Source organism: Eschrichtius robustus, chromosome 13 (genome assembly GCF_028021215.1).
Source record: "Eschrichtius robustus isolate mEscRob2 chromosome 13, mEscRob2.pri, whole genome shotgun sequence".
In the NCBI taxonomy this organism is placed as follows: Eukaryota; Metazoa; Chordata; class Mammalia; order Artiodactyla; family Eschrichtiidae; genus Eschrichtius; species Eschrichtius robustus.
This window is the reverse complement of record NC_090836.1, coordinates 13,695,621-13,722,063: the sequence shown is the minus strand read 5'-3', so window position 1 is coordinate 13,722,063 and position 26,443 is coordinate 13,695,621. Positions and strand designations below refer to the sequence as shown.

At 37.0% G+C, this 26,443-nt stretch overlaps 1 protein-coding gene across 1 annotated transcript in view; it reads left to right on the top strand.

The window, feature by feature from the left end:
* The first annotated feature begins 1,597 nt into the window (after window positions 1-1,597).
* The window catches only part of SLC15A5 (solute carrier family 15 member 5), a 93,613-nt gene continuing 68,767 nt past the window's right edge, over window positions 1,598-26,443 (top strand). The window contains 4 exon segments of the mRNA XM_068562113.1: window positions 1,598-1,958; window positions 6,013-6,030; window positions 6,033-6,234; window positions 18,266-18,435. Of these exon segments, the coding sequence (XP_068418214.1) occupies window positions 1,598-1,958; window positions 6,013-6,030; window positions 6,033-6,234; window positions 18,266-18,435 (751 nt within the window).

Sequence of the window (26,443 nt, the reverse complement as noted above, 5' to 3'; positions counted from 1 at the left end):
TCCTTTATAGAAGGAAAAACTAATCATGTCTCCTTAAAGGAAAAGGACCATGGTGGCACTGAGTTCTCCATCAGGGCCACGTGGGCAATCCCTTTTTGGTAAAGCCATCTGACTCAGCTTCTACCATGTCTAATCTTGTCATTCCACTTATGATTAAAATTCCTGTGGAAAAACAGCAAAAGCACTATCTTAGACCATGTGCTGATCCCCTTTGCCAGTAGAAAGTCCCACCAGGGTCTCAAGTATAGACGGATGTCATTTCCCAAAGGTAGGATGACTACAGGTTGGGGTTTGCCCTAGACAATCCCAGTGTGTATCTGTTTTTTAGGAATAACTGTAAGTAGCATCACTTTCACTCACAAACGTGTCCAAGTTTGGATAATAAATTGCATGATCACTCTATACAAAGGAAAAACAGGGCATTGTTACCAAAGGGGGGAGAAGTGATGCTGAGCGGATGAAAATAGCCGCCATTACAATGATACTCTTAGAAGAGGTCAACACAAAGTGTTTTGCACCCAATCTCTCAGGTTAAAGATAAGAATCAGAGTCAAAAGCTTTTATCAGTCTTTTGCTTTCGACTCCAAGATGAAAATAACATTCCTGTACTCACCCCCTATGTTTTGAATTATTATGACTTTGACCCAATAATTCCATTCCCTTGTCTTCCTATGTCCTTGCTGCTAAACCCCTAACTGTTAAAATGTTCCCTTTTACGGCTGCTTTTTAAGCTTAATTCGTGCTTTTCTGCTTTCCGAAACAGAATGTTAACATCCATTCACCAGCTGAAGGGTCAGGGTGATACCAGATCCGATATTCCCCAAAGCATGTGTAGGATAGTTGCTGTACCCCTGTTGCTGACTAATAATGAGTCAAATAGTGCCTTTGGTTCTGATTTCCTCCGAGAGGCTGTTCCACAAGCCTGGGGTCAACTTAAAGGAAGACGGGTTTTGTTTAATATTTTCTCTTTTCATTAGTGCACTTAAATTACTTTCTTGCAAACTCTGCTTGTTACCTAAATGTACTAGCACTTTTGTTACCTAATTAGATTTCTTATCAGAATTCCAACCAAAAATAACAAGAAACGTAATAATGATAAGATATCCTGCCCCCTCAAAACAGAGTTCCTTTTGCGCTTTATCTCTTGGTACTGTTCTGGCTTGTTTAATTAAAGTATCAGAAATTATTAGACTCAAATTATTTCTTGATCTAGTGCTCAAATTCTCCTGAAAAACTGCTTCTTCTGCCTCTGTATTTAAACTTTATCAGTGTGAGGCAGATGAGTTTCCACACGTATGCAACTGGATTCATGTAATTCAATATAATTTTGGAGAAAGAGCCTAATTTAGCCTCTAAGTAATTAGACGAACAAATCAGATTTGGCTACACTGAGCTACCATGGTTTAAATACTCATGTCTTTTCTCTTTTGTGCTCTTGGATCATCAAAATGAACATTAATGTGCAAAAAAACCATATGAAATTTAGCATGGAGTTGTGAAATTCAAAGCAAAGATCTTATTTTTTTCATTAGAGGAGTGGGAGCAAAAATCACCAAGTTCAAACCACTAGCATAAGTAGTCTTCAAGGAGGGTAGTCATGTCTGTTACAGGCTTTAAAAACACCGATGAGAAAGTACCCTTAAATCACAGCATTGAGAAGGAGAAAACCATAAGACATATTGGTTATTTGTCTTCATCACACTCTGTGAAAAAAATTCAAGTTGGAATCTGTTTGCTTCTGGTGGAGCTGTGTGAGAGGTCCACTTTCTTTGAAGTCGTCTGCAATATGATCCCCTTTTGCACGGTCAAGCTTGGCTATCACAATTACCAGGCCGCCATTTTGAACTTGTGTTTTATTGGAACGTCAATCCTTACCCCGGTGTCTGCAGGATGGCTTGCTGATGCATGTCTAGGAAGAAACAAACTGGTACAGGTTTGCTTATTTCTGCATTTTCTAGGTAAGGGTCCACTTCTGACTGGATTGTTTTACAACTTATTTTAGTGGATTTTTTTAGAACGTTTGATTTATGCTGTACCCACTTTGTTTTTAGCATAAGATGTAATAAATGAGCTAAGAATGTTGTTTCAATTTAGTTTATTCTCTGTATTATTTGATGGAGACTACTAAGTGTGCGTGTGTGTGTGTGTGTGTGTGTTAGTTAGAGGATGCTTTGATACTTTTATCATTGCACTGATTATATTTTATAATAATTATCTCTTTAAATGTCTGTTTTCTGTACTCCGAAGAATGCCCTCCTTTCCCCCCTTCCTACCACAAGCCAAAATTTGTGACAAATTCTATGTGAAATATGAAGTTCATTTGCTTCACAACTAAAGTGAAATGTGCTAAAAAGTTGTTTTGAAGTTCATGTAGAATAATTGAGAAACGTTTTCATCAAAAGGTGGTCTTTTAATTAGTCATATAATAATTAAGATTGCGCTTGAAGACATGATTTTCATATTATGAAGTATGGCTACATGCTAAAAAATGAATGGATTTAACTCTACACTGTGCTTCTTTACATAACAAAAAAGAAATAGATCTACAAAAGTCTGGGAGTGACGTGATTGCAAGCAATGTTGGGGAAATATCAAATTTGTTTGATATGGCATAGAGATCAAGTTGATGAACAGTCTAGAAATTTAGGCTGGAAAGTTCAGGTTGCTCTTCTAGACGAGAAGGAGTTACTGAAGATATTATGAACACCATTTGTGAAATGCTTCAATAAACAGGATTGACAATCACAGTGAGAGGTTAGAGAGAGGACAGAAAATCTCAGGATGTTGGTCTAGGTGATGGAGAAGTGCCAATCCAGGAAAGAACGTAAAACCATAAAAACTCGTCCACTATGTGAGGGCACAAATATGATGGAAGGACAGAAATTAACTCCAAGTTCTGAGCTGAGGAACTTAGGTAGGCAGTTCATCAAAATTGACCAGTGCAGCAGAAATGCAGTTTTGGGGGACAGGGGAGGTGAATGAGGACGTGATGGGTATCAGGTGCTCAACCTACACACAATTCCAATCAGATGTTAAAGTACCATTCACTGAATCGATCAGAGCGTGATTCAAACTTGTAAACTTCTTCATTGTTTCAGTTCCATGAAATAAAAACTAAGTCACTGCATGGCAAATATTTGTTCACCATTCCAAAAGTGTTTCTTATTGACTACTCTGTGCTAGATGTTGTTCCAGGATCTGGAACACAACAGAGAAGAAAGCAGTCTCTTTTCTTGTGAAGTTGACTTTCTGGTGTGGGGAGAGAGAAAATCGAGTAATAAATAGCTATTATGTTGGGTGGTAATGTGTGATGATGAAAAAAGAGCTGGGGAAGGGGACAGGATAGGCTAGAGAGTGACAAGGTGGCTCTTCTGTGTCAGGGAATGTTTTCTGATGAGGAGACATTTAAGCATGATTTACTCTTCTTCACTTGGTAACAGGCCATGCCAGTAGCATTAGGTAACTTCTTGTTTAACATGGTGATTCCCGTCAGTCTAAATTCCTGTGTAAGTCATCAGACTAGGACTGAAGTCCCAACTTAGAATTTGGCAAACAAAAGGCAAGTCGATTCCACGACCATTCAGTTTCCTACTCAAAGTTGTTTCCTGGTGTCCCCCACTCATGGCTGTCATAAAATTCCAACCAGTCACTAAGTATCAGAGGTTCTATCAAAAATGTGTCTTCTGTCTGCATTGCTACAACCTTAGCTCAAAAATGCAGCCTTCATCTTCTTGACCATTACAATGACCTGCTTACTGGCTGTCAGTCATCAGTGTGACCCCAATGCTGTTTCTACCAAAAAACACTGACTTCCTAAAAGAATAAATCTATACATTGGCTCTATTATCTAAAATGTAAAAGCTAATTTAGTTTATAAGAACCTTTAGAACCTGTCCCAAATTTACCTCTCCAGACTTCTGTCTCAGTACACGACCCCAATCAGGCAGAACTTCTCGCGGGCTTCCCTACTTTTCTAATGTTACATCTGCTCTTTTCTCTGTCTGAAATTGTCATCTTCCTTTATCTTTCCATCCCATATCCGAGACATGAAAACTCCTGGCCCTTCCTTCAAGATTCATGTAGTGTTCGTTGCTAGCTCCTCCGTGCTCAGCCCCACTCTGATCATAACCAAGTGATTGCATTTGCCCCATTATAATTGTCTGCCTGCATGTGTGCCTTCTCCAATGGATGCACTAGCTCCGGATGGGAGGAACCACCAGACCCCACCACCTAGCAAGGGATATGACACATCATGGTGCTTTATACAGAGCTACCAAGTACAGGTGTGCGGACCGTGCACTGCACAATAGCACACATCAACAAGGAATCTTTTTATCTTATATGTCAATGACTTGTATTTTTATTACATCAATTTTACAGCAGATAGAAATAAAGTTTTGACCTATTGCAATCAGTGTATTATGACGTTTTTCAAAAGATGGAAGTAAAGTGCCTTTCAAATTTACACAAAGGTACCACTAAAAGAATTTGTCTTTAAATAGATGGCTGCTGCAAGAAGCAGTTCTTCTGTCCATCCTCTTTGGACAACCCTTAGCCTAGCCAGGCCTCACGTGACACTTCCAGAGATGAAGACTGAGTGGCAGAGAGAGAGAGGAGTTACCTGCACATCTGGCTCACCTTAACAGGAAACATTTCAAACTCAGTAAAGGGCCCACCCTCATGGTAAATCAATCTGTTACCAAACAACTATTAAGGGCATGCATTCTTCACATTGCAAAAGCCACTGTATGGGAGATGGAAACATAAGACCCAATTTTTGCCTTTAATACCCTTATAGTCTAATTGAGAAAACTAACCACATAAAATGACTATATAAAAATTTATACCAAAAAGTGTGAATGCCGAGTTAATAAAACAGAGGTGAAGACTAACATGGAGAAGCCATTTTTCCCTAATCAAATTGACCCCAAAAAAAAAAGTGGTGATTTGATCATGTGATAACAGGAATTTCAAGAAGAGGGAGATTACAACTGGGTTACTCCGTAACATTGGGTAAGTCACTTAGCCTCAACAAATCTGTTTCTTTTTCTTTTTCTCTTTTTTTTGAAAAATCAGAATTAAAAAAAAAAATCTATCCTCTGACATCACAAAGTTTTTCCAAGGTCAAACAATGTAGTATGCAAAAATATTTTGCAAACTATAAATAGCTTCGCAAAAGTATGGAATTGAGTGGTAATTATTAGACAAGGAAAGTCTTCAAGTTTGGTCCCGGCAAGATGGAAGTGAGAAGGCGGCTCAACCTTCTTTTTGTTGGTTTGTTTTTGTTTTTGATTGAAGTCTGGTTGATTTACAATGTCATGTTAGTTTCAGGTGTACAGCAAAGTGATTTCAACCTTCCTTTGTCACTCTCTCCTCCCTCCTTCCCACTGGCACTGCATTACTCACCTCACACCCGTCCCCAGCCTTCTCACCTATGTGTGTGGCAAAGGAGGCTCCACGCCACTGCAGGAGAAATGAGAGAAATAAAAGCGATTTAAAAGGAAAAAACGAAGTAGAAAAGGAAAAGAGAGGCTATGTTCTCCTCTAACTACAATAACGTTCTTCTTAAAACGTTTTATTTAACAGGCTTCCGAGATGTCTGAGATCATCGCGGTTTCTCTCACTCTGTTGATTAAGAACAAATAACCCTTGTGAACGGTGGTTTTTCTCTGGGGGTGGGACTGCAAACACCTTTAGTGTCTCACATCAGGTATTTCTGAATTGTTTTAACTTTGTTAAAATAGACACGATTTGCTTGTACGTTCTCTGAGAGATAGTTCAAGTCTGAGGGGAAAACAACTAGGAATTTGGATTCATTAAAAACATATATTGAGGGAAATATTTACATTTAGGAAAATCGTATTACCTCCAGAATTGCCATGATTAATATTTTAATAAGACAATTGCACAACGAGGCTACGTTCAGAGGAAAAACCTATTTCTGATGTGGTTTGGTGAGTCAGTGGTCTATACATATTTATTCCTTTTTTTTTTTTTTTTCTCTATCTATAGGCTCTGCTTTGTTATCTGTGGCTGTTTCCCCTTGGAGGGTTTCTACATAGGCACTCACCATATGATTAACAACGTACCAAAAAAGGAACAGACCAGGCTGTTTCACGTAGCACTGGTGGCCATCTGACTCGGCACAGGAGGAATAAAGCCCATCGTCTGTCCACTGGGCGCTTACAGCCTTCAGGAGTGTGGATCCCAGAAACAAATGTCCTTTTTTAACTGGCAAGTAGCACTGGCTAGGAGAGAAAACAGGCATTCTCAGGAACAGACATTCCTTCCCCTTTGGGCATTTCTCATTGTTTGCTCTCTGGTCCTGTTTTGATGATGGTTGTTCAGCCTTTGTCATTGATTGGGCTGGGTGACAATGGGACAATACCTTTGACAATGATTCAGCCAGTAGTCTGGGAGCCTATGAGTCAGGTATAGACCAACACAGTTTACCAGCACCTTCTTGAAACACACTGATGACTTTATCCCCCAAGTAAACAAGTGAGATGGCATGTCGTATTGAATAGAACGTGGCTTTGGAGCCAAACAGGCCTTGGTGGAAATCTCAATTCTACTTCACACAGTTGCCTGACCTTGGTCAAGTCATTTCTTCTTTATGAGTTTAACCATTTCTGAAGGGTTATAATAATACCTCTTCCTGGGTTTTATTAGAGGTAATAATATGTGTATTACTGGCAGAGAATGTGGCACATAGTGGTAATCAATAAGCAGTAGATATTATTAGTTATGTCTACATTGTAATAGACTAACACGGCCAAGATTAGAAATTCAGAGAGAAGATGAAAAGGATGGAAGAAGTATTTTACAATTCGTTAAAACATCAACCAGCATCTCTATTTCACATCCACTTCACCCCCAGCACCTGAAAGAATTTGTATTCCATGGAAATCAAACTACATTTCTATACATCTTTGTCTCTCTTAGTGAGTTCTTATACAGTATTATGTGTTTTCAAGGAACCAATTTTTATTATCGAATGCAAATTCAAGGAAAAATTGAGATTTTGATCTTAAGATCGAGTATTTCAGCATTTAGTAGAGAATCCTGTTGTTGTTATTGGCATTCACCAGTTGACGTCAAATATATTGGAGATAGATTGTCTTTTGCTTCCTCTTCTCTGGGAAATAGGTTAGCGTCATTTTTCTAAAATATTCTGCCATTCCATCAATGTTAGCAGTGGATAAAAGCAATGCACAGACAGCATCAGACAAAATGTTTAAAGAAAATTCATATTAAAAGCATTAAATGAAAAAAATTAGAATAAATATTATCTAGGTACATATAGCTATCTAAGACAGTTCCTTTTTCTATCCGTCTTTCTTTTCTTCTTTCTTTTTTTCCTTCTTTCTTTCCTTCTTCCCCCCATCCCCCGATTATATTAATATTACAAAGCACTCAGGCCTATTTTGGATTAAGTCCAAACGTCAGAGAATAATGCAGTTTTACCAAAGGTGGAAGGGACTTTTTACTTCCTTACAGCAAATTCTGCCTCCTTGACCTGCCCAAAGGAGAAAGAAAAATCCTTCTTTTTTATTCTATTCGGAGGTTTTAATCCTTAATTAGCAACATCATTTTGATTAAATAAGACTCTGGAGGATTAAGACTAAAGAGCAATCAGTTGTTCTGAAAGATAGCTCTGGAGAATTTATTGTACTGTGGTCTTAGTCATTCAGAGTCGTGTTTAATCAAAGTGACATTTCTCAGTGTTGATTACAAAGGAGACATTATATGAATGAAATATTTCCTTGGGGAAATGGAGGGGACACCCAATGGGTTCGTGCTTTAGGACATGGGAAAGGCGGGGATGAGGAATGGGGTGAAAATGAATTCCTGTAGCCAGGCCAAATTTAGGATGAACACATTTCGATTTGCTTACTTATTATTTCCTGATTTCATTTAAATCTCTGATAAAGGAATCATGCAATATTTTTTAAAGTTAAGCACCGAGAAATGTGTATAAAGAACCAGGGTGTTATTCTTTAATGTGATAAGAGACTGTAGAAATAATAAGCTCCTTGAAGGCTGAATACGGTTGGTTTTTTTCTCAGTTCAAATACTAAACTTTTATGAAGAGCTGCTTGTTGCACTTTATAGAAATGACTGTTCATTCTATTCTTGTACATACCGCAGGGGTTGGTGGCAAGATGCACAGAGCCCCTGCTGGGCAGCCAGATAGCTGGCAGGATCCTGGCTCTGTCACTTAGGAGTCTTATGGTTTTCGGCAAGTTCCTTCACCTCTCAAAGCACAGAATGGGGATACCTTGGAGGGCTGTTGTGGAGTTTTTACACAAAGTATCCTAGCACATTATAGGCATTCAAATCAGGGTAACTATGACTGTTATTATTAAATGACGAATAAGTCATCAGCTAAAATCATTGTCCAACTTCTGGGAAAGAGGAAGGCCATTTAGGAGAAGGCCATCTTTAAAATGAGCAGCCCATTGATTTATAATCTATTTCTCCAAGTCAAAAATGCCTCTAGAAATTACAAGCTTGGTTAATATAATGAATTTCAGCAGTGTCTTTAAAAAAGCAACACAGCACTTGAACCTATAACCACTTGAAGGCTGCATCCAGTTCTGTTTTCAGCACAGATGTCAGATGTTCATAGTTACGGGACCCTTAATGAGATGTGTCATTGCATCTCTACCACCTAAAGCTTCCCGATGATCATGTGAAATAGTATAGACTGGCAGTCTAAAGCACTGAAAGCACCACTTCCGAGTAGAGCTGCCAAATGTAGGTGAGAAAACCCCTCCCAGCCAACAACACCATCTGGTACTGGATCTTCCTCAACTATGTACCTAACTGAAAGAATAAAGCTAAGCTCCCTGAAATCAAGAGGCATAATAATCTGCCAACATCTCTTTGTGCCATCATCCAGATCGGAACCTGGCTCTTTCAGCATTTTCCAAAATCTGATGTGTACAATAAGAGTTACCATACTGGAGATCATCTAGGTAAATACACCTGTGCAGAATCTTTTCTGGAAACAAAATGAATGGTGAATAATTAAGTCTGTTCATGACCATAATTTTAAATCCTACCACAATTAACCTTAAACCTTGCTTCCTCATGTCTCTACTTTTTTCACCTGATAATTTGCATCCCATCTGCATATCATAGTCTGTCGCTAACCAGTTACCAGACTGAATTATACATGATTTAAAGGCTCAAATAGTAGATTGGTAAATTTCTTGAAAAAGTCTAGAGATTGACTTATTCCATCCCAGAAATTTTGATTATCTGGTACTCAGTTTGACTCTACATAATATCTGTTTCATACTAAAGTGTTCTGATTTTACAATACTTACTCAAATTTAATATCTTTTATCTTGGGAAAACACTAGAAGTAAAAAAATTATTATCCCACAGCCTTTTTTCCAAAGCTGTTTTAATATTTACTTGAGTGTTGTTTGAGAGCAGTGATTCTCAATCCTAGATGTCCAAGAAAGCCACCTGAGGACCCTTAAAAAATACTGATGCCTGGGCCCTACCACCAGAAGTTCTGATTATGTTGATTTGACGTGGGCACCAGAGACTAGGATTTTTTTTTTAAGCTGCCTAAGTAGTCAGGTTTGAGAACCACTGCTCTCAAGCAGCATTGCATGATTTTAAGAATCACTTGAGGGCTTTGTTATAAAACGTTTCCCATGCCCTACCCCCAACCTCCTAGATCAGAATTTCCTGGGAGCATAGCTGAGGAACAAACGTGCATTTTTAGCAAGTGCTTCAGAATTTTGAAAACAGTTCCAGAGACATAACGAAAGTGGATTCCAAACGTGGTCTAGAAATATTCTTGAAAAGAAATGGAGCTAAACATTGAGGGAAGCACCTATTTCGTACCAGGATGCTTCAGAAATTTTTGATGATTCCTCACAATTTTTTACCACACTTAGAAATCTACCTGTTTGAGAAATTCTACCTAATCCTTGAGAAGAGAAACAAAATATGAATTTACATAATTCTGCAATAGTAAAATCATAATTTCAGCTAACAAAATCAAAACAGTTCATGGAATAGTCTTATTAGTACTCATTAATACAGGCATATCTTGTTTTATTGCTTTGCTTTATTGTGCTTCACAGTGATAAAATTTTTTAATTTTATAAATTTATAAATTTTTATAAATTTTAAATTTTGTAAAATTTACAGAAAGTTTGTGGCAACTCCGTGTCCAGCAAGTCTATCAGCGCCATTTTTCCAACAGCATTTGCTCACTTCGTGTCTCTGTGAAGCATTTGGTAATTCTCACACTATGCAAACTTCATTATTATTATATTTATCATGGTGATTTGTGATCAGTGATCTTTGATGTTACTACCACCGTGCGCTGAAGGCTCAGATGATGGTTAGCATTTTTTGCAATAAAGTATTTTTAATTAAGACATGCACGTTATCTTTTTAGACATAATGCTATTGCACATTTAGTACATTACAATAGAGTGTAAACATAACTTTTATATATACTGGGAAACCAAAAACTTTGTGCAACCTGTTATATCTCGGTGGTCTAGAACCGGACCCGTAGTATCTCTGAGGTATGCTTGCGCTCAGAATATCCTCTAAGTTGCATACTGAGGAATAGCTTGTAAGTAGCTTTCTAAAAAATCGCTAGACCTTCCAAAATTCTATTTTCATGGGCTCTAGCCCAGTTTAACAAATGTTACCCACTCACCCCAATTACAACAGGCACCTCCTTCATTATCTTGGCCAGAATTGTAAACTTTCAGAAAATACACTCAGAATACCTCTCCACCATATAACCATGTAAACTAAAAAGTATTGAGGAAAGAAAAAAAAATATTTCTTACATTTCTTACTGATCCTGCAGCCTGCTGCTTTTTCTTAAGCCCTGCTTGGTCACTTTTAAGCTTGGTAGGTGCATCAGCAGGGACTTATTTTTATGAATAAACACACAGTGGTTCAAAGATCTTAAACTCAGGAAATGAGAAAATGATACACATTGTTAAAAAAACAAAATTCAACGGCAGAAATTTGAAGACCTAATGGGCTTTATTAAGCGATTCATGAACTGGTCAGCATCCCATCCAGCAACTACAAGGGTGATCTGAGGGGTTGTACAAAATGGAAGGTTTTTATAGGAAGAAGGGTAGGGCAAGGGAGCTATTCGCAAAAGAAAAGGAAGCATTATTTTTAGGCCAGGGTATCTTCTTTTTGGGGAGGTGGGGTGGGGAGGGAATGGCAAGGGTTTTACCACGTAGATTGCCTCTTCTTCTGGAGGATGGAGAGGGCCCACATGACAGATGACCTCATTGATGCCGACCAGAAAATTCCAGACTGGTTGATTAAGATTACATTTCTGGAGAAGCTCGAAACTGCAATTAAGTCCTGTATCTAAGTCTAGGTTTGGTATCATGGACTTTAGCACAAGTGACGCCATTTGGGGCCTGTGGTTTTCTCTTCAACAACATAAACAACTGTTAAAATTGGGATTTGGCAGAAGACAGGGGAACAAAGACAGAAAGGGAACGAGAGCAAGTTAAAAGAGTGAGAGAGGCAGGGAGGGCAGGAGAAAGAGAGTGAAGCATTCCCCCCCAATTTCTTAATTAAAAATAAACCTTTTACTTTAATCGTGCTGTCGATTCACCAAAATCAATGATCTTCCTTTATTAAGCCATCTTTTCTTTAATAGCATTGTTAGAAAATATTTATAGATAAAAAGTAGGAAAAAATGATATAAATGAACTGATTTACAAAATGGAAACAGACTCACAGATTTCGAAAATAAACTTATGGTTGCCAAAGTGGAAATGTGGAGGGAGGGATAAATTAGGAGCTTGGGATTAACATACACACACTACTATATATAAAATCATCAACAAGGGCCTACTGTATAGCACAGGGAACTCTACTCAATACTCTGTAATAACCTATATGGGAAAAGACTCTCAAAAAGAATGAGTATAAGCACATGTATAACTGAATCACTATGCTGTACACCTGAAACTAACACAATCATTATACTCCAATAAAATTTTTTTTAAAATGTAGGAAATGCAAAATTTCCTTCTGGTCCTTCTTTCTCCAAATTCATGTCAGCTAGAATATTCTTTGAAGTACTTCAGTGGGCCAGTGGTTATGCTAAAAGAAGCAATGATTGACAACAGCCATCCACCATGAAATCAGCGCCCCAGTGTTTCATTGACTCTTCTAAACAGTTCAATTTTAGCCCACTGAAGAACCACAAATCCCCTGGTGAATTATCTCAATATTGTTCGAGGCAGAATAAAATATTCTGTCTGAACTCTTAAAATTGTCCACTAAGGCTATGAAGACCCAGAAGTTTTTCTTCCCTCTTCAATACCTTCTCAAGTAGGTTGGAAAGCCCATTTCAAACTATTTCTCTTATAATCACTTAAAATAAGTCTGAAGCATGTCAAAATTGGTCAGTCTAAGAAGTGACAGAATATTTGAGTGACTATAAAAACTATTACTAAATAAATTAAGGCGAATGTTTAAAATAAATAATCTCAAAAGGTTTTCTGAATTTTGCAGCAATAGGGGTTTTACCCCCTTATTTGTATTCAACACCATAGAATCATGAAGACCAAAAAAAAAAAAAAAAAAAAAAAATTACCATTTATATATACCCCCAATTATTTGCAGTTCCCAGTCTGTATTTAGAAGTAGACTAAAGAAACATATTTTTACTGCTGCTTTCAATTTTCCTTAATCACTGGTATTTGTTTTGCTTTAGTGCTTTGCTCTCTGACTTTCTGTGTGAGAGTTGCTTTATATATTCAATTTGCTGGTGAGCTATGAGATGAAAGGAGTCTTAATGGTGAGTTTGAAGACTGTGGATTTTTATTTCTTTTATTTTTTTACAGTTGATACATATACAGTTTCACCCTTAATTATCTATGGCTTGTCCTGTCCATGGATCAACAACGATTATATAAAACATGATTGTACTAGGTAATTCTTTCAGAAAATTACGCAATCAAATAGGTTGGGTGGCATTTGTTAAAACACATTTAGTACTTTATGTGAAATCTCTCCCGATACAGAGATATTCAGCACTATAATTCTTTGGTTTATAACTATATTTCACAAGATGTAAATCTTGGAAGAATTGTAATTTTCCTTGACCCTCTTTAGAGCAATTCCGTTTACATCCCCCTGTGGTGTACTGAAGAGTCACACAGTGTCCTCTTGGATTTTTTCTCAGCAATACTTAGCATTTGAAAAAAGGGTTTCTTAAAGATGGAAAGGACCATAACATTGCTCTGCAGTTCCAGCCTCTCTCGGTTGTTACAGCCACAGTTCAAGTGTGCAGCTTGCAACTGCACGAAGGGATGACCTGAGGCTGAGCCTAGGGACTCTACCCCATTGTCCTAGAAAATTCTAACTTTGTACCCCCCACCCCGCACTGTGATAAATACACTGCTATCAGTGGATTACAGTCAATCAGTTTGCTCAGCATGGCCATGTTTGACATTTGATTACTTTTCTAGGTCAGTTATGGAGAGTGGATGTTCATGATTTTGAAAGGGGTGATCATTTATTGGGTGCATACATATTCAAAACTTAAATTGCACATTTTAAGCACATGCAGTTTATTGTATCTCACTTATATCTCAATAAAATTGTTTTAAAAAACAAGAGGAAAAGCAACAGTAATAAAGATAGTATGGTTTTGGCATAAGGATAGATTAGTAGAACAGAATTGAAATTCAGAAAAAAGAACCACGTTTATAACGTCAATTGATTTTCAACAAAGGTGCCAAAAAATTCAATGGGGAAAGGATCATCTTTTCAATAAATTGTGCTAGAATAACTGGATATCAAATAGAAAAAGTTACTCATGACACCTGACTAAAAAATTAATTCAAAGCCGATCAATGACCTAACATAGAGATCTAAAGGCATAAAACTGCTTTTTAAAAAAGGAGAAAATACTTGTGACCTACATTTAGGAAGTATTCTTTACATAGGACACAAGAAGCATGAACCAATTAAAAACACTGATGAAATTTATTAAAATTAAAAACAGTTGCTGTTATCAAAAGATTTAACTAAGAGAATGACGAGGCAAACCACAGACTGGGAGAAAACATTTGTAGAACATATATCTGACAAAAGACATGCAGCCTGAATATATAAAGAACTTTTACAAATCAATAATAGGAAGATAAACTACCCAGTTGAAAAATCATAGTAGGATTCCAGGACAGGCCATGACAGTAGCCCCATTCCTTCCAGGTCCTCCTTTTTTTTACATCTAAAAAACCCTGGACATAACACAACAAACAAACATAGGAAGATTCTGAAAGGTGGAAAGAAGACAGACTCTAGCTAGAGATCTTGGAACTTGAGAGAGGAGAGCAATGAGTTTTCTGGGTTTTCTTTTTGCCAACAGTGGAGAAGCCTGGAACTGTCCACAGGGATGGTGGGGAGAGGGCAGCTCCAAGAAAAGACTGCTGCCCTCAGGTAAAGTACCAGGGAAAGGGTAGCCTAACATAAAATATCTTTTTGATAATACCTGCCCTATTTCAGGCAAACACTGTGGAAAAACTGCCCCACCCTCCTACTCTGGCTCCATAGTTTCAGCAGGAAAGAGAAATCTAACGTACGCGCGCGCGCGCGCACACACACACACACACACACACACACACACACACACACACATATACAAAGCAGGCAGGGACACTCTGATTCCCCAGCTTGAGTGGTATGTTGGTGGGACCAAGTAAGGAACTGGTCTTCAATCCTCTGCCCAGCAGAAGCAGGTCGTGCACCAATCCACCCTCCTGGGTAATGTCAGCTGAGCACAGCAGGGAGCCAAACCCCGCCGTAAATCAGCAAGTGGAATTAGTAGAGTCAGGAGGCTGGTCTTCAATTAACAATCTAATTCCACATCCACAATTCCTCTCTCTCTTTCCCCCACACTTTGCAGTACTCTCCTGAGGAATGAAGGAAGCAATCCTGGTTAAAATTCAACTCTTTACTTGTTCTATTACTGTACTCACGGAGCCAAACAGGTCTGGAGGAAAATGTAAAATCATGCTATGCTCGCACTAAATACATGGCCAACCTCAAGTGAACCCTTACCATCACCCTTCAGGTGTACAGTATGCAATCATTCTCTCTCCTCCTCCTTCAAATGACTGTTTCTAACCTTTTCCTTTCTTCTCAAACCTTCAATATCCCCTTCTCATAGCCAGTCTTACCTGTTCACTCTGCTTCTTTTACTTAAAGGAAGAAAGAAAGAAAAAGAGAGAGAGAAAGAAAGAAAGAAAGAAAGAAAGAAAGAAAGGAAGGAAGGAAGGAAGGAAGGAAGGAAGGAAGGAAGAAAGAAAGGAGAGAGGGAGGGAGGGAGGGAGGGAGGGAGACGTATGGGAAATGCCATAGGATGACCCCCAGTGGGTCACACTCTTGGCAGATCCATGTCCCCGAGTATGGGAACAACCTGTGACCTGACTCTACTGAATAGAACATGGCAAAGATGATAGGATATATCACCCCCTCCTTATGTTATATGGCAAAGGTTAAGGGATTTTGCAATGTAATTAAGTTCTCTAATCAGTTGCTTTTGAGTTAATCGAAGGGGAGATTATCCTGGTATCCTGGGTGGGCCTCATCTAATTAGGTAAGCCCTTCATATTTTAGTGATAATATAAGTGTTCTAATGTAGATCTATTAGTGTTTGCACAACTGAAACATTGACCAAAACTCATAAAACCATATTTTAAAAATTTTTATTTGTTTTTAATTTTTATTTTACATTGGAGCATAGTTGATTAACAGTGTTGTGTTAGTTTCAGGTGTACAGCAAAGTGATTCAGTTATACATATATATGTATCTATTCTTTTTCAAATTCTTTTCCCATTTAGGTTATCACAGAATATTGAGCAGAGTTCCCTGTGCTATGCAGGAGGTCCTTGTTGGTTATCTATTTTAAATATAGTAGTCCATAAAACCATATTCTTAAATGGGTAAATTTTATTATATTCAATATTACTTCGATAATTTTTTAAGCTAATGTTAATGAAATGGAGTAGGACCCTTTGGTCCTTGCTCCCTATGTCCTCAGCCTGCCCTTTGTCTGTGGAAAAACTTTAGCCAAAGATGAATTTAATCAGGGAAGTAAGAAAATGCAGAAGCAAAGAAAATCAGTCAAACAGGACAAAACAATAATCGTTTAGTTACTAAGCAAAGTCAAGGACCTTTAGTTCCTTCTCAAGGGCTGTAGATAATATTCTGAGCCACATCCTGTGAGCTGTCTTGTAGATATTGAAACCCCGCACCAGGTGGAAGAAGTTAACTACATGATGACCAGACTGTAGCCGTGACATAAGCTGCCACAATTCCAAGAATTGGCCTCAAGGAAATGGGAACAAACTGACCCCGGAACTGAAGATTAACTGTACTTAACACAATCAAGATGATGCTCGTCAGACCACCATATGACCAATTTCAAGATGACTGTCAGAACTAACTGTACTGTTTCTACACGTAGTCCCCTCCCTCCGCCAATAAGAGCTCTTGCCCACTGGTTGTCAGTGGAGGGGAGTAAGCCTTTGGACGGGAGTCCGCCTTCTCCTGCCCCAGTTGCAGGCATCCAAAATAAAGCAAACTTTCCTTTTCACCACACTTGCCTCTTTATTGGCTTTGGAGCGGTGAGCAGCCAGACCCCACTTTCAGTAGCTGTAAGACACCCCCTTTGCAATGGGATTCCAGCAGCAGAATTTAGACCCAATGAAAAGTTGAGAGGTAGAGATTATTTCCCCAGAACTTGCAAACCGTACTACTGGTACTTAGTTACTTAGGTACTACTTAGGTACTTATTTTTAATATTGTTTATTAGGAGGAGACACTGGGAGTTTTATTCAAATGACACTAATTTCTTTGGTTTTACCCATGCCATGGTCTAGGTATAACCTGAGTATTCCTGAGTTTTCCCATACTTTGAAAAGTGGAATAAATAAGTTTCAACTCTTTAACTGTGTAATCTTTTCCAGGTTTATTAGGCATATTCAACGAGGTATTATTTATGGCTTCTCTAGAGTCACAACAGAGTTGACTTGTTGCTGTAGAGACCATATGATTTGCAAAGCCTATAATATTTATTATCAGATGCTTTACAGAAAAGTTTGTCAACTTCTGCTTTAGAGAAAAGAGAACACACTCTTCCTATATCTATTCTAAATAGAAAGGAAACATAGATAATGAAACTGATAAGACATAGCTGATGTGTATGCGCTTATTAAGAAAGCTAAAAACAGAAATGTAGATGGCCACAGGCATATGAAAAGATGCTCAACATCGCTAATCATCAAGGTAATGCAAATCAAAACCACAATGAGATATCACCTCACACCTGTCAGAATGGCTATCATCAAACAGAACACAAATAAATGTTGGTGACAGTGTGGAGAAAAGGGCACCTTTGTGCACTGCAGGGGGGAATGTAAATTGGTGCAGCCACTGTGGAAAACAGTATGGAGGTTTCTCAAAAAACTAAAAATAGAACTACCATATGACCCAGCAATCCCACTCCTGAGTATATATCTGAAAAAAAAAACCCCACTAATTTGAAAAGATTCATGTACCCCAATATTCACAGCAGCATTATTTACAGTTATCAAGATATGGAAACAACCTAAGTGTCCATCAACAGAGGAATGAATAAAGGAGATGTGATACACACACACACACACACACACACACACACACACACACACAATGGAATACTACACAGCCATAAAAAAGAATGAAACTTTGTCATTTGCAGCAACATGGATGGACTTGGAGGGTATTTTGTCAAGTGAAATAAGTCAGATACAGGAACACAAATACTGTATGATATCACTTATATGTAGAATCTAAAAAATACAACAAACTAATGAATATGACAAAAAAGAAGCAGACTCACAGATATAGAGAACAAACTAGTGCTTGTGGGGTTGGGGGAATATAGGGGTAGGGGAGTGGGAAGTATAAACTACTGACTGTAAGATAGGCTCAAGGATGAGTTGTACAACATGGGGAATATAGCCAATATTTTGTAATAACTATAAATGGAGAGTAAACTTTAAAAATTGTGTAAAAAATTTTAAAATGAAATTTAAAAAAAGAAAGCTGATAAACAACATTTGCAAAATCTAGTTCAGCTAACATGCTGCTAAGTTGTAGCTTATATTTATTAAAATCATTAAAATTAGCAATTGTTATACTAAGTAACTCAATGGTAATTTTATTTTTGTTTTGGTACCCCAGGTCTTATTGGATCATGAGCCTAAATGCAACTGTTGTCTTTCTGGGACTGTCTTATATCCAGCACTCGGCGGCCTGGGCCCTGGTCTTACTTACTCCTTTTATGTCTACACTTATGGCTCTGATAACCCTTCATATGATGCACTATAACCTGATTTATCAGCCAGAAAAATGTAAGCAAATCACACTTTACATTGATTTTTTTGGTTCTTATGGTTTTTTCAACACATCTTCTTCCTCTCGGATTCCCTATTACTTCTCTTTCAACTCAGAGAATTTGTAGAGTCTGTCAGTTATTATACTTGAGAGCAACAGATTCTTCAAGAATATCAATAATCTCTATCTTCTTTGATCAAATTGTTCCATGTTTGGGCAGTGAGGTACTCTTCATGCTGGCCCTGAGTCCTTCAGACAAGCCTGTGTTGTCTTTGAATGTTTCCTTGCTTTCTGGTATGCCAAGATATTCTATGGTCATCATTCTCTTCCCTGAACTTTGAATCATCTCTTTCTTAAAGAACTGTTTCCTTTTCTTGTATATATAATGGTATTTAGAGACTACAGTCTTGGTGATGGAGATGTTCATCGCTACTTAGTCCATCACGGTTTCTCGGTCTTTTCAATGCACAGACCTAGAAAATGTCCTTTTTTTTTCTCTAAGATAACATACATTTTGGACTATACGAATACCCTAATCAAAACTGGAACTACAGGATTTTTACTTAACCTTATCAAACTCAAGTTTTTTTCTACTTCTTCCCATGCCAAAATCCCAGTTCACAATGATTATTGACAGTCTCAAAATTCTTCTTACAGTTTTTTTCTTTATGTTATAATCCCTGGGAATGTACACTAAGATGATTATGTTTTAAAGTCACTTGGTATAGTTCCTCTCTGTTTGGTTATGCCACTAACTTTAAATACAATTAAGCGCATTTGCTCCATTTGTGAGGTTAGTTTTTTTTTTTTAGTTGTTGATACAGTGTAATATGATTCTTATTTTGTGTTAAGCACTTTACATCCTGTATCTCATTTAATACCATATCAACAATAGGAAATAGTGTTAAAATTCACTTTTTGCATGTAAAGTTTTAGACAATAGTTACTAAAATCTGGACCCAGACCATTCCTAATAAATTGGGAAAAAGCACAGAATCTTAGTAGCTCTGAAACCACAAGTCTCCTATCCAAAGTATTTCTATATTATATTATACTCAGTCTAGCCCACTCAAAGCTAAATGTGAAAACGGTTAAATAGCTCATATAACCCTGTCATAGGCATATATTGTTTAACATCCAGCACTGATCCCCCTTAAATCACAGTAACAATACTTCCTATATCTTTGGAGGACCCACAGGTCTTTGGAGACCTTATTGAGCTACACTGTAAAGCCTTGCCTGTGGGACTTTTTAATTACATATCTGCATAAATCAGGTTTTTCCTTCTTCCAGTTTTAGTGAGATATAACTGGCATACAGCACTATATAAATTTAAAGTGTACAACATACTGATTTGACTTCCATACGTTATGAAGTGATCGCCACAAGTTTAGTGATGATACATCATCTCACATAGATACAAAATACAAGACAAACATTTAAAACGTTTTTCCTTGTGATAAGAACTCTTAGGATTGACTCTCTTAACAACTTTCATCTATAACATACAGTTGTGTTCATTATATTAATCATGTTGTACATTACATCCCTTGTGCTTAGTTATCTTATAACTGGAAGTTTATATACCCTTTGACCATTTTTGTCACCATACAAAGATATTACATTGCTATTGACTACATTGTCCATACTGTATATTTCATCCCTGTGACTCATTTATTTTGTAACTGGAAGTTTATACCTCTTAATTTCCTTCATCTATTTCATTCATCCTTTAAAAATCCTGAGGCATTTTTAAAATTTGAAAATTTTAAATACCTGGAAGCATTTTAAAAATTTAATTTTGTTTTAAATCATAAATAATTTAATGGATCTAAAATTCATGCACAAACAAGGTCTACTTATATTCCTATATCCCCTCTATTCCTTTAGGTGTCCATTTACATATTTTTAAAGAATCATCCTTCCATTTTTTAAGTAAAGGAAAATACTAAAATTGTATATATGTGTATGTATCTCTACGTATATGTATGTATTTCCCCCCTTCTCCTATAAACAGTAGCATTTTATTCACACTTTTCTCACCTGCTTTTTTCATTTAATATAACCTAGGAATTGCTTCATAACTGTATATAACAATATTCCTCATTGTATAGAGGAAGTATAGACTTTTTTCTAGCTGGATATTACTCCATTGTTTATTTTACCAGTCTTATATTGATGGATGTTTGGTTCGTTTCTTTACTTCTGCCACATTAAATAGGTTCTAAAGAATAGCTTGGTGCATACCTCTCTTAGCATTTTTTCCCCAGCAGATCTTTAGGATAGATTCCTACAAATTGGATTACTAAATCAAAAAGTAAATCCACAGATAATTTTGCTATATATCACCAAATTCCCTTCTATAGTAGTTGTACCATATTGTATTTCCACCAAAAATGTATGACAATGACTATTTCCCTACAGTCTCTCCAAATTTTTTCAATTTCTAGATATTTATACACTGAAGATATTCTTTGTTTACGATAAAAGTTGCGAATATTATTCCCCATTTGTCATATATCTTTTAATTTTGCTTCTTGTGTTGTTATCCATGCACAACACTTATTGTTTGTTTATTCGTTTTGTCTTTTGTGTGGTTTTTGTTTGTAATCAAATTTATCAGTCTTCTCCGTTATTGCTTCTAGATTTTGGTTCATGGTGAAAAAGTTTTCCTCATTCCCAGATTATAAAGGAATTCATTCATATTTTCTTTTGGTATATATATTTACCTTTACATCTGTGACCCATTTGGAAATTATATTAGAATAAGTTTTATGAGTGAACTCAATTTTATCTTTTTCCCATATGACTGTCACATTATCCAACCTCACTTATTAAAAAGTTTCTATTTTCCCCACTAATTTGAGATGCCACCTTCCTCGTATATTGCCACTTGCATATCTAGAGTTTCTGTTCTGTTCCTTTGGTTAGTCAGTCTACCTATATTCATATTCATCTATCTTGTTTAACCCTGACCTTTATTTCTAAATAACACATTTTAGTTTTAGTAGTACTTTGACTGCTACCACTGTTTCTACCACTTACCTATACAACTACCACTAATAGCAATGCAATAAATTGTATTTTTAAAAATTCACTGTTGTTACTTCATTTCTCCACATACCAGTGAGGTAGGCAAGAAGGGCCCCATATTTCCTTTTACAGACTAGACTCCATGTCCTATGCCTCTGCTCCTGTACCATCCTGAGCTATCTTTACCATTTCACCTACCATGTTGTGTTGAAATGATCTATTTCTGAATATAGTTACAAATTCCTGTGTTGTGTACATACTTGGAATATGGTAAATTCTCAGTGTTTGTTATTGTTAAACTGAGTACAGAAAATGAGACATACTTGAATTAAATGACTTGCCCAAGATGTCACAGGCAGTGGCTGAAGTGGAACCAGAACCCAGGCCTACCTTTTCTCAGGCTAGAGCTCGTTTTATTACACCACATACTGAAGCAGTGAAACAGGGAAAACATCATCCCCAGAAGCCTCTGCCTTGTTTCTCAGAGGTCTGTGTTCTGTGGGTCACAGCTAGGCAGTACACAGCCTCCTGTACACAGCCCCCTGGTAGTCTGCGGAATGGGTTCATTATGCAAAAAGGGTCTGAGAGATCCTCTCTGTCCGCCCCAAAAAGGCAAAAAAGAGGAAAATGTAAAGGAAGTATAAACTTTTATCAAAGTTTATCAAACTTTTATCAAAGTTTTGACGTATTCTAAAGTGTGTAATTATCAAATAATTCTGATTTTTTTGTGACTAATTATGTATACATAATTTTCATATTCAAATTTTCTAAATAACTATTTGGCATCCAACCATTTGCTTCCTAATCTCCTATTTGAAAATATATTCATCTGAATAAAGAATTACAATTCTTCAAGTAATACAAATCTATCTGATCACCTCTGTTTACTGCCAGCCTACTCTAGCCCATATGTTACATATTTTAACATGTGATAAGGTAACTTTCCTTTGGACATTTACAAGAAAGAAACTGTATTCGCTGCAAGTAAAATTATAATATAAAATGTTCACCAGTGGTTTACTTTACACAATACTATATCAAATGAATATTTTGGAGTTGTTTTGCTTTGTTTTGTTTTCTATTTCCAAGTTATACGATCACCCAATTATGATGAAGTAAAACTCTGTCTTGCCTCTAGAAAAGTATATAATCCTTATTTTGGCTTCTTCCTCTCTGATGACTAAATTGGAAATTCCTCAAAGCTGTAATTCAAAGCCATAGGTGACCTTAAAGAAATGATTTTTTATATGCTACCTTTTATTTTAAGGTAACTTTTCAAATGTGGACCATGCATTCCATTATGTTTAGCTGTCAAGCATGGCCTTCATTTGCATTTCTTCCCACCGCTATAATTTTGAGAACTGGCAGGTGACCAAAGAAGAAAAAAATGTGCATCTACCATCTAGAGTGCAATGTAGGCTTTTTTTATTATAATTAGGTAGCATAGATATTCATGATTAGATCTAGGTCAGAGGAGCAGAACATCAGAGCTAAGAACTTAAAGGTACAAAGAATAGAAAAATTGCTTTCTAAAGTTTTTTTTTTTTTAAATAGTAATGGCTACAATCTTTAAGTTTTTCAATAAAGCATTTAAAATAGCTCATCTGTTTTATTTTAAAATGTGCACGCCTGGTGTGTTTGCCACGCATGTTTAAACTGGAGCTTGAAGTTTCGGTTGCATTTTCACTTCAGGTTTTTTTTCAACTTCCCATTTCTGCTCCTGATGCAGAAAACCAATTCGGGGATTATAATGACAATGGATTTTTCTTTTTAAGGCTGAGTCTACAAGACACACAAAATTATTTGTACAGAAGGCATGAGTTTTCTATTAAGTCTAATAGATTAATCCAGGAAGGTGGTGTGATGTTTAGATGTAGATGTTTTCACGGGGACATCCCTCCTAACACTCGGGATAACTACCTTTGGATGGGACAATGGGCGCTCCCTTTGGGTAGACAGATTACCATATAGCTCCTTTTCCTGACCGCTCTAACTTACTGGCTCCCTCTCAGTCCAGCTGATCAATTTAGGTTTATTACTTCCTCTTCTCTCTGACGTACAACCCATGTAGTTCATTGTCTACTCTTGGGTCCCTTTTCTCCTCTCACAGTCTCCTAATGGGGAGCCCTCCGATTTATTCTAGGGACCCCACTCTTCTCACCCTCTTTCATTAAGTAACCTCTAGTCCCACAGTTTTTAATGCCAACTATACACCAAACGCTCAATTTCATTTGACCTCTCTCCTCACCTTGAAACTCATATATCCGACTTCCTATTCAACATTTTGATTTTGTTATCTAGCGGCCATCTTAAATTTAACCTGACCAAAACTCAACTCTTGATTCACCCAACCGCAAACGGATTCCATTCTTGTCTTCTCCATCTTCATGTAAGTCACTGAAACCCAGTGGTTTAAGGGGAAGGAAAGTAGCATCCTCAAATCTTCTCATTTCTTCAACCTCTCCCCACATTGGAAGATCCTATTGATTCTCTAAAAACACATCCCATTCTGTTCACTTCTCTTCTTGCTGTTTTATGTCCAAGTCACCACGACTTCTTACCTGTATTCCAGCTTCCCATCTTGTTCCTTAAAATCCATTATGCACACAACTACCAGAGTTCCAGAGTAACTTTTTAAAAATATACATCATATGTCCACTCTGCATAAAATTTCTTAATGGTTTCCCATAACATGGAGAATAAACTCCAAGCTCCTTACTTTTGGCCTGTAAAGTCTGACCCTGACCAAATCTTAGACCTCATCTCCTTCCAACATTCTACCTGAGCTACTGCCTCATTGGCCTTTCCTGTTCCTGAGCTTCTCCCCACTCATTTCTACTTCATGACATGCCTGATATATGCTTCCTCCAGGTCTTTTTGCCTATTTCCAGTCTATTCAATCCTCAGTTCAAATTTCAACTCTTTAGGTGTCCTCTATACCCTACCCACAATCAGTCTCTATCTTATTACCTCATTTTGTTTTCATCATTGAACTCACCTAGTATTTCCCTGATTGTTTAGTGTCTTCTCAGGGATCTCTAGATCTTGTTCACTACTATATTGTTAAGGCCTAGAAAAGTCCCTGACACATAGTAAGTACATAATAAATATGTTAAATGAATGAATGATTGCATTCACATTTGTTTGGCATCAATTATGCACACTTGGAGGGCTAAAATTTTAGACCTCATTCATACCTAATCACTTCTTGTTCTTAACCATTTTGTTTTTGTTGCTTCATATCACCATATCAGATACAATTTTACTTGTTTAAATAAATTAATTTTTCAAAGTGTGTATTCAAGGCAGTGCTACTCAAATCTTGGTCCATGGGGTAGTGCTGTTTGTTACTGGTGTGCAACATAGGAAATAAAGACACTGAGAGAAAACATGTAGAAATATTATGGAAAGTTACCTCATATGTCTGTTGAATCTAATAATCAAAAGATCAGGTTTTATATTTTGTATCTTTGTTTTTATTTTATTTTTTAGGTATTCTATTTTATCGTATTTCACAAATGTATTGACCATGATAGTTGAGAAATTTTTTTTAAAAACTTATCTTTTAACACAGCTAGTTTCAGAAGCGCTAATCCGAACTACCTTTCTTTAGAAATAATATGATAGTGGTATTTAACTACTTAATAAGACTGGAGGTATCAAGTTATCATGCATAAAAGCAGATCCAAATTTATCTTGGGACAAATAGTGATTTGTTTATATGGAAAAGAACTAGTGAGTTTAAAACATATTACATTCAATAAAGTCCTGAATTTAAAACATAGGAAGGAAATTGGGGAGAATACCTCTTGAAATAACCCTTCATCCTGCAAATAGTTATCGTTTAATAATAAAGTCTATTTGAAAGCACAGAGTAAGTTGGATCAATGCCAGTAATGACCCTCCTGTCTACATGGTACTGTTTCGCAAGAGTTGAGCAGAGAACAGGTTGATGAGCAACAGAGATAAGATGAGAAGGAAATGTCAGGACGTTAAGCCTCCTAGCCCAGACCTGTTCAAATTCAGTCTCTAGACTGTTCATCAAGACATTCTCAGTTTTCATCTTACCAAAATCTTAAGTAAACTAATGGAAATAGCTGGGAATAGTCTCCTAATAGAGAAGTTCTTTCTCCAGTAGTAAACAGATGTCCCAATTACTTCCATGTTAAGAGACACAGACCTTGGTCACTCACAGGTGCTTCTGTTCCCTTGGCCTTCTCAGTTCCGGTCTGGCCACAGTGACTAAGAGGCAGTAGTGACTGTAGATATGAGCCTATCTTCTGCCAGCAATTATCCCGACATACTTCCACTTGACCTCAGCACACTTCACAGAGGCCTCTGCTGTAATCACTCTTGGTCACTACCAATTTGGGCTGGATTGGATTCAGTGACTTAGAGGTGAAAGGCTCCATATTCAATTACCAGGCTCCCAGCTTCCTCAATTAATCAAAGACTGACATAATAGGTCTATTACAACTCTTAAAGAAAAGACCAGATCAAATCACTATCATCACTCTACAACCATAAAAAGAAATATTAATAAATATCCTTTATTTAAATATAAAAACCAATACTCTGTGGCGTTTAAATGAACTTAGTTAGAAGGCATTTCACCTAGCATTTTACTATAGGAAACTTGAACATAATTAAAATGATGATCAAACTATTATCTGAGTTTCTACAGCAGCTTTCTTTGGAGAAACTCAAACATTTTAATATTTATTTTATCATTTATCCTGCAACCATGGTTTAGTGTCTTGGTAATTTGTGAAAGGGTTTATCTGGTCAAAAGGAGTGCTATGAAAAGTTGTATCATGATGGCGCAGCTGAACTGCTAACCAAACCGGGATCTCTTATCTGTCATTGTATCAGGAAGTCCTAATGGAGTCAAAGAAAAGGTGAAATCTGAAAGATCATAAAAGAAGCAACAATGAGATTGCAAATCACTAGCAGTAAGTGATTGCAAACATCTAAAGCAATAAAATACTTCTG